Below are 16518 nucleotides of genomic sequence, written 5' to 3' on the forward strand. Positions count from 1 at the left end.
AACAACCCTGGGAGGTAGGCACAGTTATTATCCCCCTTTCACAGATGAGGAAACTGAGGCAAACAGGTGAAATAACTTGCCCAAAGGTCACCCTGCTAGTAAGTGTCTTGAGTCTGGATTTGAACTCAGGATTTTCCAACTTCATACACCACATAGCTGTACCTCCTAACTTCTAAGACTGAGTTCTCTATCTTGTAAGTATTCTTACACCTCTCGGTTGAGGACAGGGTTTCAGAAAGATAATTATAAGGGTGGCCAAGATACAAGCCCTTAAGTAACTATATAGAGATCAGCTTTTTTTGACTCTTGTCCCATTTAGTTCCCATGTTATTCAATGAATTGCTCTTGTCCTTTTATAGGTTCTGATGACCTGGTGAATGAAGCATTTGACTTTGCAAAGAATTTGTGTTCCTTGCAGCTGACTGAGGAAGAGATTGCCTTGTTCTCATCTGCTGTGCTGATATCTCCAGGTAGGGAGGACTGCATGAAAACTGTCATTCTCTTCTTTACCTTCTCCTTTTCTCCTTATTGCTGTAAAAAAAAAGAATGACTCTACTTCTGCTAATCTCTTTCAAGATCCATTTAAGAGGAGCCAGACCTTCTCTTCTTCAGCCGTCTCAAGGATTGAGTTCATCAGTTCCATTTTTCATTCATGCTGTCTCTTTCTTCCTCTTCTCTATCTCTATCACTGTCCCTGTCTCCATCTGTTTCTGTCTGCCTTTGCTCTGCCTCCTTTTCGTCTCTTTCTTTCTATTTCTGTCTCTCTGTGTCTCTTTCTCTCCCTTTCTTTTCTTCCTCCATTCCTTCTTTCGTTCCCTTCCTTTTTTCCTCCCTTTCTTCCTTTACTTCCTTCCCTCCTTTCACCCTAACAAGTTTTCACCTTTTTCTATGGCTCTAGAAGACATTTTGTTTTGCTTTGTTTTGTTTTTCTTTCTGAAATTAGACCAGAACAGATGGCACTGTGACACTCACTATCTTACCAAGAGCACCAGTCTCAAAATTTCTTGAGGAAAGCCTTGTTTTGGAGGCCTTGCTCTTTCTAATAAAGTATTTATGTGTTTTTAGCACTTCGTTCTGGGTGGAGAACAGTTATCTTTCTGAGGGTCAGTACTGTTCTCTTATAAGGCTTTGTCTGAAGTAAAGAAAGTATTCTGGATATTCTCACAGTTCCTCAGAAGACATAGAGGTGTGATGATCTTTTAAAAATGTCTACATACACTGACAGATACAACTAACTATCCCAGCAAGTAATAAGTAATGACAACCTATGTAATTTTCCATATTTTTCCTTCTTTTATTCTCTCTCTCTCTCTCTCTCTCTCTCTCTCTCTCTCTCTCTCTCTCTCTCTCTCTCTTTCTCATTTGGTGGTTTTCATGAAATTTGCTTGTTTCTGTGGAATATGGTTTTCCAAATGATGAAATATAAAGCTATGAACCAGTGAGTGAGAGAAAAAGTTTCACTAAGTCTTCTGTGCAAAAGAAACATCTGAATAAGAAACTCCCCCCCCCACACACACTTTTTTTTTTTAATCAAAGGGGTCCATGACAATAAACAGCTAACACCAGATTGTTTTTTTTGCTTTTTGGAGGGGAAAGGCAGTGTAATTGGGGTTGACTTACCCAAGGTCACATAGCTAGTAAGTATTAAGCTGGATTTGAACTCAGGACCTCCTGACTCCAGAGCCAGTGCTCTATTCACTGCTCTACCTAGTCTCCCTTAACACCGGATTCTTAAGGATAATTTAACCAAACTCACACACACCTGATTCCTGGGTAATTTGAACCAAAATCAGAAAGCAAATTAATTCCTGGCTCCCACCATGGCCTGCCCTGCTGCAGATACAGAAGACTGTATATAGTCAATAATATCCCAGTTTTCTACAGCCAAGGAAGGACTACCCTGGAAAACATTTGTCTGAACTTCTCCAGGTGAACTATGAGCCAGCAGCTTTCCCATTTAGCTTATCTTCCATGCATAGCCTTCTCTTCCTCTGCATTCCCCTCCCACCCTCCACCCACCTCCCCCAAAATAATTCTTCCTGGTTTGATATGACCATAATAATCACTAACAGTTATAAAGTGATTTAAGATTTGCAAAGCACTTTGTACATATTAGTTTATTTGATCCTCAAAAATAACCTTGCCATGCAGGTGATATTATCACCCCCATTTTACAAATGAGGAAATGAGAGGTTAAGTGATTTGTCCGGGATCACACAACTAGTATATCTGAAACAGGATTTAAACTCAGGTTTTCCTGATGCCAAGTTTGGTCCTCTATCTGCTAGACCACCTAACCACCTGCCATATCACAGGATTTTGCCCTGCCAACTTTACATGGAACTTTTCCAACCCTGCCAACAGCCCCCTCCAGTCACCCTTTTAACACTGTGACCATGCTGGCATGGAGCCACCTTCTCAACAGGACAAGGAGAATAACAGGTACCAGTAGCCTTCCCACTAGTCAGAAGCCTGAGCCCCAGTGGGCCCCCTCTCATGCCAATCTCCACCTTCCCAAGACTACCCCACAATAGTGGCAGACTGTTTCATTCCAGACAGCTCTGGGAAGGGAGAGGGAGAGCGACTAAATTTAAACTCAATGACAATAGTCACTGAGGGCTTTTGTGTTCACTTACGTAAGGGTTTGCTTAACTGTTGGGTAAAGTTGTCATTGTCCCTTCTAGAATTACAGAATCAAGTTGCTCACCTTACTTGAACTGGGTTCAGGAGTATTATGCCCAGGTTCTTTTCCATGGGTATCTATTCAGCATCTGGAGATTCACAGTGACTCATCAGCAAAGCTAGTTTACATTCCTAAGGCTGTGGATGGGTCAGTTCCAATGTGAGGCTAGTCCACCATACTGTCTCCTAGCACATTGTTTTATATGAAGAATCCAAAAGATAAGTCCTGTAATTTCCCATCACCGCCATGGACAACTAACAAAGCCTAGTAATAGGAAGAGAAATGGGTCTAAAGAGAGAACGCACAGATTCAGGTTATATTAATCCTATACAAAGAATTAAACAGCTTCCTTTCAATACTTGATAAGAAAGCGTAAGTGTGTGGCAGGGACGAGCCTTCCTGAGTATCAAGGCTATTCTATCACAAATCATTTTTTTTCCTCCCAGACAGATTATTCATTTCCACCTTGCATTACAGAAACCAAGGCTAGATTCCTGTCAGGAGACAGAGATATATAATGTGTGATTAAGAATAAAGAGACATTAAGTAGGTCTGAAACCAGCACATTGTCCATTAAACCATGGTTTCCTGTGTCATTTATTGCAAATTTGGAAAGTTGACTTCCGAAGCAGCTTTGCAAGTGGCCTGTTGTGGGACTTGAGATGTGGGGTTTGTCTTCATTGCTGGTAAATTATATCAAAGCCTTTTTTTTTTCTTTCTGGTCTCCATCTTTATCACTTCCTTTTTTTTTTCTTTGTCAGACCGAGCCTGGCTGATAGAACCTCGGAAGGTCCAGAAACTTCAGGAGAAGATTTATTTCGCGCTTCAGCATGTGATTCAGAAGAATCACCTCGATGATGAGACTTTGGCAAAGGTAGGTCCACAGAACACTGTACAGTTAAGACCGTGAGCCCTGCGACAAGAAACTGCTCACTATGGTGTAAGGAGAGCATTCTCAGCAATTACCCAAGTAATTAAAAGCTACAAGAGATTAGAGGCAATGAAAAGAACACTGGCTTCAGGATCAGAGGATCTCTTCTAGAACTCAAGTCTAGCTTCTAGCACTATCTCCATGACTTTCAGCAAATTGCTTAACCTTCCTTGGGATTAATCTTCCTCTGTTAAATGAGGTTATTGAATTAGATGCCTAAAGTCTCTGCCAGCACCAAATCTATGGTCCTATATGCAAATCAATTTACAGCCAGAGACTAACTGGACCATGACCAGAAAGCTGAAGGATCTGAGAAGCATATTATGGGAAGAACAGTTAAAGGAATTGGGGATTTTTAACCAGTAGAAGAAAAAAGTAAGGAAAGATGTAGGATCATAGATGTAGGGCTAGATAGGGCTTTGAAAGGCTATCCAGTTCCATTCTCTCATAGGATCCTAGTGATCATAGGGTTAGAACTAGAAGAGGTCTTAGAGGTCATCAAGTTCTATTGCCTCATTTTACAGATGAGGATACCAAGGCTGAAAGGGGTTAAGGATTCCCAGGATCCCTGCAGATGAATTTGTGCCTTCTGATTCCCAATCCAGGGTTCTTTCACTCAGACCTCAATGCCTACTTGCTGTCTTCCAATTTTAAGGGAGAGTATGTGTAGTGGCAAGCAACCTAGCATGCCCAGGAGGGCTGCTAGCACAGGTTCTTCAATCTGCTTTTCTAAAGGAAAGCAACTCAAAAAGGGTTAACAGCCTTAATTTAATCAAACATATATCATTTACCTCATTCAGGGGAAAAAGCAAGCACCCTGAACTTCAGAGAATACAAATAAGTTACAAAGAAGACAAAAAAACAGACAGAGAAAATAACAAAATTCAGCAGACCAACAGACAGGGCTTCTAGCTGTCTGACCATCCCATACATACAGTTAGTCACCAGAGAGAGAAGCACCAACATCTGGGTTTTCAAGGCTGGGGCTCAATGGCTGCCCAGAGTCTCATCTGGCCAAATCATACAACTCTCCCCCAAGTGAGCCCCAAAGCAAAACTTCACATCAGGGAGTATATATAGCCTTCTCCAGGTTTATCACAACCCTTGTGACCCACTTGACTACAAACTAACAAAAGTTGTGCTTTCCTGAAAAACAAGCCTCCCACCACAGGCTCCATGTGACCATGTTCAGCCTATTAGGGGACAGAGTTTATCTTCAAATCAGGAAAGGTCCTCAAATTCACCTAAACCTATTAAGGGGCAGGGAAGATCTTCAAATGCCCATTCCCATTACAGTATGTAAAAGAGGACGAAATCTGTTCTGTGTTTGACAAATGTGCAAAACCAAAACCAAGACCAGTGGTTGGGAAGTGTAGGGATATAAATTTAGGCTAAATGGAAGGAAAGCTTTAATTCCTAGAGCTATCTAGCCGTGGAATGGGTAGCTTCAGGAAGTGAACTTAGCATCACTGGAAATGTTGAAACAGATGGTTATCTATAAGAAGTATTGTGAAAAGGATTTCTACACTGGGTGGGAGGCTGGACAAATTGTTCTCTATGTATCTTTCAATGTTAAGAATCTAGTTGAATATTTCCAGGGAAAACTGTAGCATATCCTATCCCAGAAGGATTTAAAAATAATATAGTAACATAGTGTCCCAAGGAATATATATATATATATATATATACATATATATGTGTATATATATACACATATGTAAAACATAACATAACATAATATATAATATAGGCTTCCTGGATCTGCCTTGTTAAACAGGGGCAACCTTGCAACAACTTTGAGAAGGTTATTTTCAGGAGAAGGAACATCCCCCTACACACACACACACACACACCAAAAAAAAAAAACAAAAACAGATAAAATAGTTGTTTTAGGGTTCAAATTAGAAAGAACATTAAATCCAATATCTCTTTTTATGTTCTTTTTTTTTTTTTACTTCATGGTGTTACTTTATATGGGTATAAAGAGAAAAAAACTGAAAAATAAACCTCCAGCTTATCTGAATCTGAGACAACTTCTTTACCTTATTTTTCATCATTAAAACTCTCTTACTCAGAATTGGATCCAGCTCTTGACTTCCTTTCTATAAAAAGGGGGGGGGGGGATTTAAGTGCTACAGGCAAAAATCTATGTATTCATGTAGATTTCACATTTGCATGCATAAGCAGAATACCATTATAACAAACTCCACAGGACTCAGATCAAGTCAACAAACATTTATTAAGCACTTACTATATGCCAGGCACTGTTCTACCTGCTAGAGTACAAAGAAAGGCAAAAAATAGTCCCTACTCTCAAGGAAATCGCAGTTTGAAGGACAGATATGCAAATTAGGTAAAAATGCTACACAGCATAAACTGGAGATAATAAGCAGAAAGAAAGAAGTAGCATTAAGAGAGATCAACAAAGGGTTCTTGTAGAAGGTAGAATTTCAAATGGAACTTGAAGGAAGCCTAAGACAGAGATGAGGAAGAGAATTTAGGCATGGGGCACAGCCAGTAAAAATGCAATGTCAGAAGATTTTAATTTTATTTTATTTTTTCAATGAGCAAAAATTCATTTTTTTCTCTTTCATACTCCTTTCTCATTGGGAGAAGAAAAAAAGAAGTGACACAAAATCCTTCTACAAGTATTGATAATTAAGCAAAACAAATCTCTACTTTGACCCTGTCTGAGAAAGATATGCCTCGGTATTCACTGAGTCTATTACCTCTCTGTGAGGAAGTGGGTAGCATTTTTTATCATGGGTCCATTAGAATCACCATTGGTCATTACTTGGACCAGAATCCTTAAGCTGATCAGAGTTGTTTTGTCTCAGGGGCTCCACCATTATCCCAATCCCCCAAGCTTGCAACCTCAGTGTCAAACTCAACTCCTCACTTGCCCTCACCCCACACAAATCCAATCCAAATTTCTACTTTTACAATATCACTCATACATGTCCCCTTCTCTTCACTCACACAGCCATAACCCCAGGTCAAACCCTCATTGCCTTTCATCTGGACTATTATGATAACCATCTAATTGATCTCTCTTCCTTAAGTTTCTTCCCACTCAATTTTCCTAAAGTGCAAATCTGACTATATTGCTTCCCTAATCAATTAAAATTCAGTGGTTCCCTATTACTTCTAGGATCAAATATAAATTCTGTTTGGCATTCAAAGCCCTTCCTACCTCCACACATTCTATGATCCTGAGAGACTGAACTCTTTGCTAATCTTTGGACAAGACATTCTAATTCCTGCAAAGGTTTCAGATGGTGAGGGTAATCAAAGGTTGGGGTTTTACAGGGCATAGTAATAATAATAATAATAATAATAATAATAGCATTTCCATAGTATGTTCCAAGCACTGTGTTGCACTTTACAAATATTATCTCATTTTATCCTCACAACAACTCTGGGAAGTGTGTACTATTGTCATCCCCATCTTATAGATGAGAAAACAGAGACAAACAGTAAGTCATTTGTCTAAAGACATACAGGTAGTAAAGTGTCTGAGTCTGGAGTTGGACTCAGATCTTCCTGACTCCAGGCCCAGATCTCTACCCACTTTACCACCTATAGCACCAATGCAATATTCACAGCACCCACAGTCACTATAAATATAACTGCATGGTGCTCGATCACAAAATATAACAGAATCTCCATATAAAATACAGAAACAAAACATTTATTCAGATACCAGAAAACCAAATCCCAAAACCAGTAAGCCAATTCCATCACAGTAGCAAAGAAGTTAATAAGCCATAATAGCACAGAGAGCCACACCACCCGTTAGCCTTCCCACAAACACCAACATAAGACCAATATTAACTCTCCAGCCTGTCTCCCTGGTAAGTCTGCTCTCCTTCCAACCATCTAGCTTGCTCTGACTCCCAGTTTCCTGTGGGCTCTGCTCCACCCCTTCAGCAAATTCCTCCCACCACAGGTTCCAAGTAATCACATTCAGCCTATTAGGGGGCAGAGTTTATTTTCAAAGCAGGGGAGGTCTTCAAATTCCCTTAGGCTTATTAAGGGACAGGGAAGATCTAAAAATTACCATTATCTTTACACCACCTAAGCTACCCACAGCATGATCACTATTAGGACAAAGGGACAAAGGATTTGAGTATAGAGAGAAGATTAGAAGTGAAACAATTCACTAAGGGCAGAGACAAAGAAGAAAGGAAAGGGTAGCCAGTGCTTAGGTAATAAACAACCCGGGAAAGAACTGAACAAAGAAGTGGTTGGAGACCATAATGAGGGTGAAAAGTCTTCCGGTTATTCATTATATGATGTGGCTTCACTAGAAACATGAACTGGTAACCAACATCACTATTCTTATTGCATTGATGCTATATTGCTATCTGTCCAATGTGTTGATGCCTCTGAAAAGGCCCCTTACAGCGTTGACACCAGAGGATGGGGTCTATCTGTCTCCTGGCTTTGATTAGGCAGCACACATGCTAGGAAAGAGCAATGGTATAATGGAAAAAGCACTGACTGTTTTCAGAAGGTCTGGTTTCAAATTCTAATTCTTCCAGTTACTAGTGTGGAATGGGCCAAGACTTTTAACATATCTGTCCCTCAGTTTCCTCACCTTCAAAATAAGGGACTTAATAAAATGACCTGTGGAGCAATTTCTGATATAAATCTATGATCCTATGTATTTGTCAGGTGTAAATGGTAGAGTACGGAAGTTGAATTTGGCTATAAGGCTTATTATTCATTAACAGACTCTGAAAAATTTGGTGGACCCTTGACTCAGGATACTCTGTTGATCCAAGGTTAGTTTCAGAGTTAATGGTCTCTATGTCCTTAAAATAACAGTTCTGGGAGTCACCTTCTTATGAAGAGATCCTTACTAGAAAAGAGTACCCACTATGGAAATCCACCATCTTCACTTAGTTCTCCTAAGTAGTACTTGTTTATTCCCCAGTGATGGAAAATTTTTCCTTTCATAATTTTCAATGTGTATTTTCCCCTGATCTCTGCTGTCTTTGTTTTGTTTTGTTTTTTGGAGGGGAAAGGGTAGGGCAATTGGGGTTAAGTGACTTGCCTGAGGTCACACGACTAGTATATGTGTCAAGTGTCTCAGTCTGAATTTGAACTTAGGTCCTCCTGACTCCAGGGCCAGTGTTCTATTCACTGCTCCACCTAGCTACCCCAATCTCTGCTGTCTTTGAAAAGGTCCACTTCTAGGCAGATCCAAGAGAGACCTGAACTTGGAAGGCAGGGGTCCTGGATTCTAGTTCCACATCTGCTGCTATGTGACCTTGGGAAAATCACTTTCACTGTCTGTGCCTGAGTTTCCTCATCTGTAAAATTAAGGAGATTGTAATAAATGGCCTTTTAGATTTAGGTCCTTCCAATTCTAAAATGTTATAGTTCTGTAAGGAAAATAAATCTCTTTCTCTGGACCCTATTTAGTCTAGGTTCATGAATTATGTGCTCAATGTGATTGTTCTAAGGATTCTTTGGATATGTCGCTTGATACAGAAAGAGAATGAAGAGTCTAAAATTTGCCTCTGTCATAGACTTGAAATAACATGACCTAAAATAAAGTCACCTGGTTTATGTTGTTCTGGGCCCCAAAGTCACAAAGTAGAGCATATAAAGAACCTGCGTTCAGGGAGCATTCCTCATTCTCACTAACCTTTTGTTTGGAGACAATTGTGAGTTCACTTTGAGTTGCTTTCTTCTTGGGAGATCAGAATGTGAAGGACCTAAGCACTCCCAAGTAACTTTTTTTGTGCCCTGGAATTGAAAATGAGTCAGCGTGAGACCTATGCTTGTAAGTAATAAAGAAAAAGAAAAAAAGACAGGTGTGACTGCTGCTATCATTGATGAGTCTTTTCTCAAGGCTGAATTTTTCATTAGTAAAGGAAAGTATAAATCCCCTTCTTCCTGTCCTGACGATAAAAGGAAACGAAGGATGGCAGGAGGGGAAACGGGTTAAGGAGGACAGGAGGGTAACTTGCCCAGTTGTGACAATATTGTAGCAATAGACACAGAGTCCGAGATTTTCTAATCCTGTACTTTGCTCTTATTTAGGATATGAGAGCTAAAAGGGGTATTGGAAATGAGATAGTCATCCAGGCCTGATGGACAAAGTCCTGTAATCTCTACCTGGGGGCTTGAACTCTGAAGATCTGAGTTGCAGTAGGTTAGGCTGATCAGTGTCCACACTAACTAAGTCTGTCACCAATATGGTGAATCTTTAGGAGTGGAGGGCAACCCAGCTGCCCAAGGAAGACTAAGACCAGCGTAGTCTGGAAACAGAGTAGGTCCAAGATTCTGTGCCAGTCAGCAACAGATTCATGCCTGCAAGTAACTGCTGTATTTCCAGCCTGGGTCAGCTAGGGAGATCTAGTCTTGAAAAAAAGATACTAATCAACCCTCCCATTTTGCAAATGAAAAAATGGAGGCCCCCTGAGTTGAAGTTCTAGTAATAAATTAGACAAAGAATCCTAACTCGGGATAGATGGTAAGAACGAGGATTTAGAATTGAAAAAAGACATTGGAGATCGTCGATTACCATTCCTTTTCTAAACACGGGAGGAAACATATCCAAAGTGGATCATACAAAATCTGACAACTTTGTGGCAGAGAGAGAGAGCTAGAATCCAGGACTCAACTCGGGGTTCATGCTTCAAGCCTATTCAAAAGTAGAGTTCAATTACGGATTTAGCCCTTGGAGAGATCTGAGATATCCAACCGAATTTCCTCCTTTTATACATAAGGAAATTGTGGCCCAGAGGACTTCTGTCTTTCCCAAGGGGAGATGAGGAGTAATATCCTTACATACCACCTTCATTCACTTACTCAGGACATATTTGTTAAGCCTCTGCCACATGGAAGCCGCCATGCTGCATGCTGTGGGTATACAAATATGCCCGAGGTTCTGGGGGGCTTTTTCAAGCATATTGAAAAGAGACAAGCTTTATACACTAGTAACTAAAATGAAAGGCAGTATATGATACTGTTTTGATCATTTGGGAAATGCATTCATTCCCATCATTGTGATCTGTAGTACAGATGAGGGGTGCTATAAGAGTTCAAGAAAGATAAGTTCCAGTTGGGATAAAATTGGTTACTGTTTCATGAAGGAGTTAGCATTTGAGCTGAATCTTGAGGAATGGATAGTGTTTTGAGGAGGAAACATTTCAGACAGAGAGGACAGCAATGCAAAGACCCAGAAGTGAGAAGCATGAAGTATGTTCAGGAGATGCAAAATTGACCTGTTTGGCTAGAAGCGAGGTGAATAATAGAAGATAAGGTAGATTGGGGATAGATTTTGCCCAGCACATAAGTAGGTACTTATAAGATAAATACTTTTGGATTGATTATGGAAATCCCCAAATCCACAACTAAGTATTTTATTTTATTTAGTTTACTTTACTTGTTTATTTTTTTTTACTTGTTTACTTTACTTGTATTTTACTCAGTAAACAGCAGGGAACCACTAAGGATTTTTGGAGAGAAGAATGACATGATCAAAGTGACATTTTAGGGGGAAGGGATGTTTTTCTGTCAGGATAAGGGGGAAAGCTATCGTGGGATTCAAGAACAGTATAACAAAATCTTAAATGAGCTTTCTAGCAGTTGGAAGAGAAAAGAAGGGATGGAAGACCACAAGAGATTATGGAGAATTGAACAGAAAGATTCAGTTCAACAATTAAATAAACAAGGAGAATAAATGAACCAGATATATGTTACCATGTTAATGTCATTGCTTAGTCATTTCAGTCATATCCCACTCTTTGTGACCCCATGGGGGGGGGGGTTCTTGGCAAAGATCCTGGAGTGGTTTGCCTTTTCCTTCTTCAGCTTATTTCACAGATGAGGAAACTGAGGCAAATAGGGTTAAGAGACTGGCCCAGAGTCACACAGTAAGTGTCTGAGATCAAATTTGAACTCCTGAAGATGTCTTCCCAATTCAAAGCCCAGTGTTCTATTCACTGCACCACCTATCTGCCCACCCATGTTAATACTTTCTGTCATTACCCATGCGGAGAATCAAAGCACATGGTTTCAAATACCGTATCTTCTACTTACTACCTGTGTGACCTTAGGCAAGATATTACACCTCCATTCGGCAGGTATCATGCTATGGGCCAGAGATACAAAGGCAAAAACAAAACGATCCCTGTGAAGGAAGAATGAAGAGTTAGAGATGATGGCACAGTTTGGTCATAGAAAAATTGTGGTACTTTTAATAGGAATAAACACATCAGAAAAAAGAGCTGGTTTGATAAAACAGGAATATTCAAGTGTAAATATCCAACAAGCAATTGTAAATGCTAGACTCTAGAAAGAGGTCAGGGCTGGAAATATCTTGGGAGCCATCTTCATAGAGGCAGTTGTTAAAGTGATCAAAGTAGATGAGGTCTCTGAGAAAAGGGACGTGGATAAAGAAAAGACAGTTGAAGAGAAGACATTTAATGAAAGGCAAACAAGTTGAGAAGACAAAGAGGGGTACTTAGAAGCATAGGATGCAAGCCAGATAGTTCAGCATCACCAAAGCCATGGGAAAATATAGTTTCAAGGATTATGATGTGGTCAACGTCAAGTGATAATTGGGTGCAGTGGTGGATATTTGTAGTCCCAGCTACTAAGGGAAACTGAGGTAGATCTGATAATATTAAGAGTTCTGAGCTGCAATGGGATAAATGAATCACATATCCACACTAAGTTCAGCATTAATACTTTCAAAAAAGATGGGGCGGATAGGTGGTATGATGAATACAACACGGGCTCTGGAGCCAGGAGGACCTGAGTTCAAATCCGGCCTCAGACACTTAACACTAGCCATGTGACCTTGGGCAAGTCACTTAACTCCAAATGCCCTGCCTTCCCCCCTCCAAAAAGCAAAAAAAAAAAACCTTTCAAAAATTAACAGGGAGCCATCAGTGACCTAAGAAGCAGCAAAAATGTCCAAGTCAGAAGGAGACATACTTCTGTTAGGATCCACACAGGTAAAACAAAGGAAGTGTTTTCAAATCCCATACCAGGGCCTTACTAGTTGCATGACCTTGGGTGAGACATCACTCTCTCTAGACATCATTTGTAGAATGAGGAGTTTGAACTTGATGACCTCTTAGGTCCCTTCCAGCTCTCGATCCAGGCTCCTAGGAGCCTGTTTGTTGTCTCTGAAGCTTTTACCATACTTTAGCTGTATACCAGTTATGGGGTAGGGATGCATATAAGGGTTAGGCACCTCAACATTCTAGATGCCCCTTGTGAACCAAGACCATAGGCTCCAGCTTCCATTCTTTCCACATCAGTTGAAATAGCTGGTTCAATTTCCTATTATCTCAAGTTTCAAAAATTATTAATTTTCTCAGAAAACACTTCCTAGGGAAGAACAAAGGAATATTCTCAATCCTCAAAAAAGATTTTTTTTCCATATTGACAACCTCTATAGATATAACCAAAGCTTCATTGTTATAAGGGAATACTTGTGCAAATGAAGCAAACTTAAAATGACTCTCTTTGTTGTCTTGATGGTGTGATTATATCAAAAGTGAAGGAATTTCCTTACATTTTGGAACCTCCAGTCCCACCCTCCCCCCCTTCTCTGAGAGCATCTGAATCACCTCTGCAGCTGTCAGAAAAGTTGTTGTGCCATTAAGTGCTGCTAAGGCTGCTCCTGGCCTCCCTTTGAAATGCACATTCCCCTGCTGTACTACATAATATTAATGAACAATAAGTGACTGCCTGCTGCTTCCTTCAGTAGACCCTTCTGGGCCCTGGCAGAAGATGCTGCTGTTCCTGAGAGGCATCCTGCAGAATTGTTTCTCAAGTCTAAGGCTGAACTTTGTATTCTCCCATTGCAGCCTCTATTTCAACAGCTTATTAGAGACTTTTAAAACTACCAAGTCCATAACACATAGGCTTATAGAGGGATTTTCTTCTCATTTATTATTTGTTGTCATGGAAAATCCAAAAGGAATTGTATCATCAGCATCAGACCCCTTTTCCACACAAGCAATAGTCCAGATGGCTTGGAGCCACACCAAAAGAAGGGGGAGGTCAAAGTCTAGAATGAGCATCATCTTAGGCCCTGGCTTTTCACATAAAATAAAAAGAATCTGCATTTGCTTTTTAAAAATAGGTTATCATCAATTTTGCAGGTGCCAACAACCAACAATAAAGATAAAATACCAACCCTCATTCTAAACATATTGATTTTCTATAAATTCATCATTGGCTAAAATATATTAATGCAGTACTCTATACCAAAGAAATTAAAATGCTTTATAAATAGTAGTAGAATGTATCATGCTTCATCAAATCACTGGTTAATAAAATCAATTACTCATTTGAATCAATGTGAGAAAACTAGAAATCCATGATTCTGCTTTTCCCACATTTATTTAAACCAAGAACTGATTTTATTACCTTTTTCCCATGAAATTACAAGATGTCCCTATATAAACTAACCCATAGAGACCTTCAAAATGATCCCGAGTATTTTGTAAGTGAATTATATACCACCCAAAACAATATTCACAATAACTATAATAATGTAAGTGAAAACACTAAAGAATATCAGAATTGAGATCAATGAAATGTCCAAGTTTAGACAGTACATAGTCCAGATTACTAATGATGAAATATACTTCCTTTCTATAGGGAAGCGGTGACAAGAGGAGAATGGCAGGGTCAATGTGTTACTTTGTTTTCATAACTGTATTTATTTTTTCTTTTGCCTTTTCTTTCTTTCTTTTTTTTTTGCTTTTTTTGGAGGGGGAGGGCAGGGTAATTGGGGTTAAGTGACTTACCCAAGGTCACACAGCTAGTAACTGTTAAGTGTCTGAGGCCAGATTTGAACTCAGGTCCTCCTGACTGCAGGGCTGGTGCTCTATTCACTGTGCCACCTAGCCACCAATGTTTCTTTTTTCAGAAGAAGGATTCTATTTGGCAGTGAAGGGGGTGGGGTAGATTTTGTTTGGTAATTGACAGTGAAATAAAAAAGCACCAATAAAACTTTTTTTAATCATTCAAATTGAAAGAATGAGGCTCAGTTGGTCAAGCATGACAGTTGTGAAAGTAACCTGGGATTCTTACGTAGTTGTTGTTTTAATAAGCAATATGGAATAGAGTTTCATGCTTTCATATACAATCTTCCTTTTCTGTTCTACTATATATGTGTGTGTATATATATATATATATGTAAACTACTATATATAAATATGTATAATTGTGATTAGAATCATGTTGTTGGGGTTTTTCTCAGTTTCAGGATTCAGAGATGCTATTTAAATGTCAGGTTGAGCCCTACAATTAGTTAATTGCCCCCACAGCCTCTTTACTGCCTAGGTATGACCATCTCAAGTCACTAACTAGGTCTATAACAACATAATATTAGGCAAAATTAGGTTAAAGAAGAACAGTTAATTCCACAGAATTGATGGTATGAATTGGTGGCCAACTAAACAAAATTATAGTAAATTTTTGTGACTTCATATTAGAGTTTGGCTAAAAAGTATTTGCTGATATTGCAAAATACCAATGGTAATGCTTTGCGTTGGACATGACTGTACAAATGTAGTAAGACTTCTGCAACCTCCCTCCTTGAAGGGGATCATACTTAAATGCAATGCTCTGTAGAGCATTTAGTCACTTTAACTACATATCCCTTGTTGAATTAATAGAACTAATGAGACAGCCTCATTGTTGTGATTTTGTTTTTCCAACCTGACTCTTGGGAAAGACCACTTGAGCCGCAGGACCCACCCTCTGAAAAGCTGCATTTAGCACAGTGGCCAGTTCCACTCTTAATGTCTAATATGAGTTGCAAAGTTTAAGGAGTTTGAGTAGCAGAAGATAAGATAAGAAATCTTAGCTTATTCATAAATAAGCTCTAGTTCTGCTAATTCAAACAAGGAAAGTTTCAGAAAGTGATCTGAGACCTCAGCATGCACACTTTTATCAAGAACTGTGATATGGAATGGCCTCTCCTAAAATTACTTTTGCCAATCTTCTTTGGGTGGAATATTGACTGGTTAGTGGAATTCAATTATTATTTCCCCAAGTGATTCTACTTCGCACAATTCTATATTTTCATCATTTTTCTTTCTTTACACATGAATTGGGTGTTACTTAGTCAATATGCAAAAGAAAAAGCCACAGTAGCATATTTAGAACCATAGGGCAACAAAGGAACATCTGCTCTCACATCCAACTTAACCCTTCTGTAAACAACCATCACCCTGTTTTTTACATGCCAACTTCTATCAGCAGTGGAGGTGGCTTTGTTAAAGAGTTTGACTCCCCATGTTACACTGTCTGTTCTGTATTCTTTTTAATACAAATCAACATCTATGATCTTGGTGCCATTTTCAAACCATTAGCTATACAAGTATAATTTCATTAGTTACTGGATGAAAGAAAGAAAAAAGCAGAAATGTCTGACTTCAGAATATCAAAGTTGAAAAAAGCTCAAGTATAGTTGACACTGAAACTTTTCCATTGTCTATTTCCTCCTTTATTTTGAAGGTCATTATAAAAGCAAGTGAATGAATAAGGATAACAGCAGGAATGGGGAGGAAGGAGAACACCTTACAGGAAGCCTCTTTGACAAATCTCATTGTTAGTCATCTTTTGTCTTTCAAGAGATGCTCACACTTAAGTGTCGGTTTCCTCTTTTCACAAATTGAACAATTTTGTTGTATCTTTAAAGTTACTGAAAATTGCAGATTTAGAGCCAGGAAGAACCTCAGGGGCTATTTAGTCTAACATCCTCATTTTACACAGGAGGTCATTGAGATTGAGAGAAATTAAGTGACTTGCCCAAGGTCACCCAGGGAAGAAATAGCAAAGCCAAGATTTGAATCTAGGTCCTCTGACTCCAATATCAACTGTTTCTTTCACTACCCAATACTGCTTCCTATTTTAT

General features: G+C 39.3%; 1 protein-coding gene across 1 annotated transcript in view; it reads left to right on the forward strand.

Annotated features, from left to right (window-relative positions):
* Positions 1-16518, forward strand: part of RORB (RAR related orphan receptor B) — a 260668-nt gene that overhangs the window by 236434 nt on the left and 7716 nt on the right. The window contains exons 8-9 of the mRNA XM_069084605.1: positions 360-470; positions 3445-3557. Of these exons, the coding sequence (XP_068940706.1) occupies positions 360-470; positions 3445-3557 (224 nt within the window). The remainder of the gene's footprint in view (positions 1-359; positions 471-3444; positions 3558-16518) is intronic.

The sequence above is a fragment of the Petaurus breviceps genome, unplaced genomic scaffold (genome assembly GCF_028583685.1).
Source record: "Petaurus breviceps papuanus isolate PSGF00001 unplaced genomic scaffold, PetGlider_PUasm1.0 175, whole genome shotgun sequence".
Classification (NCBI taxonomy): domain Eukaryota; kingdom Metazoa; phylum Chordata; class Mammalia; order Diprotodontia; family Petauridae; genus Petaurus; species Petaurus breviceps.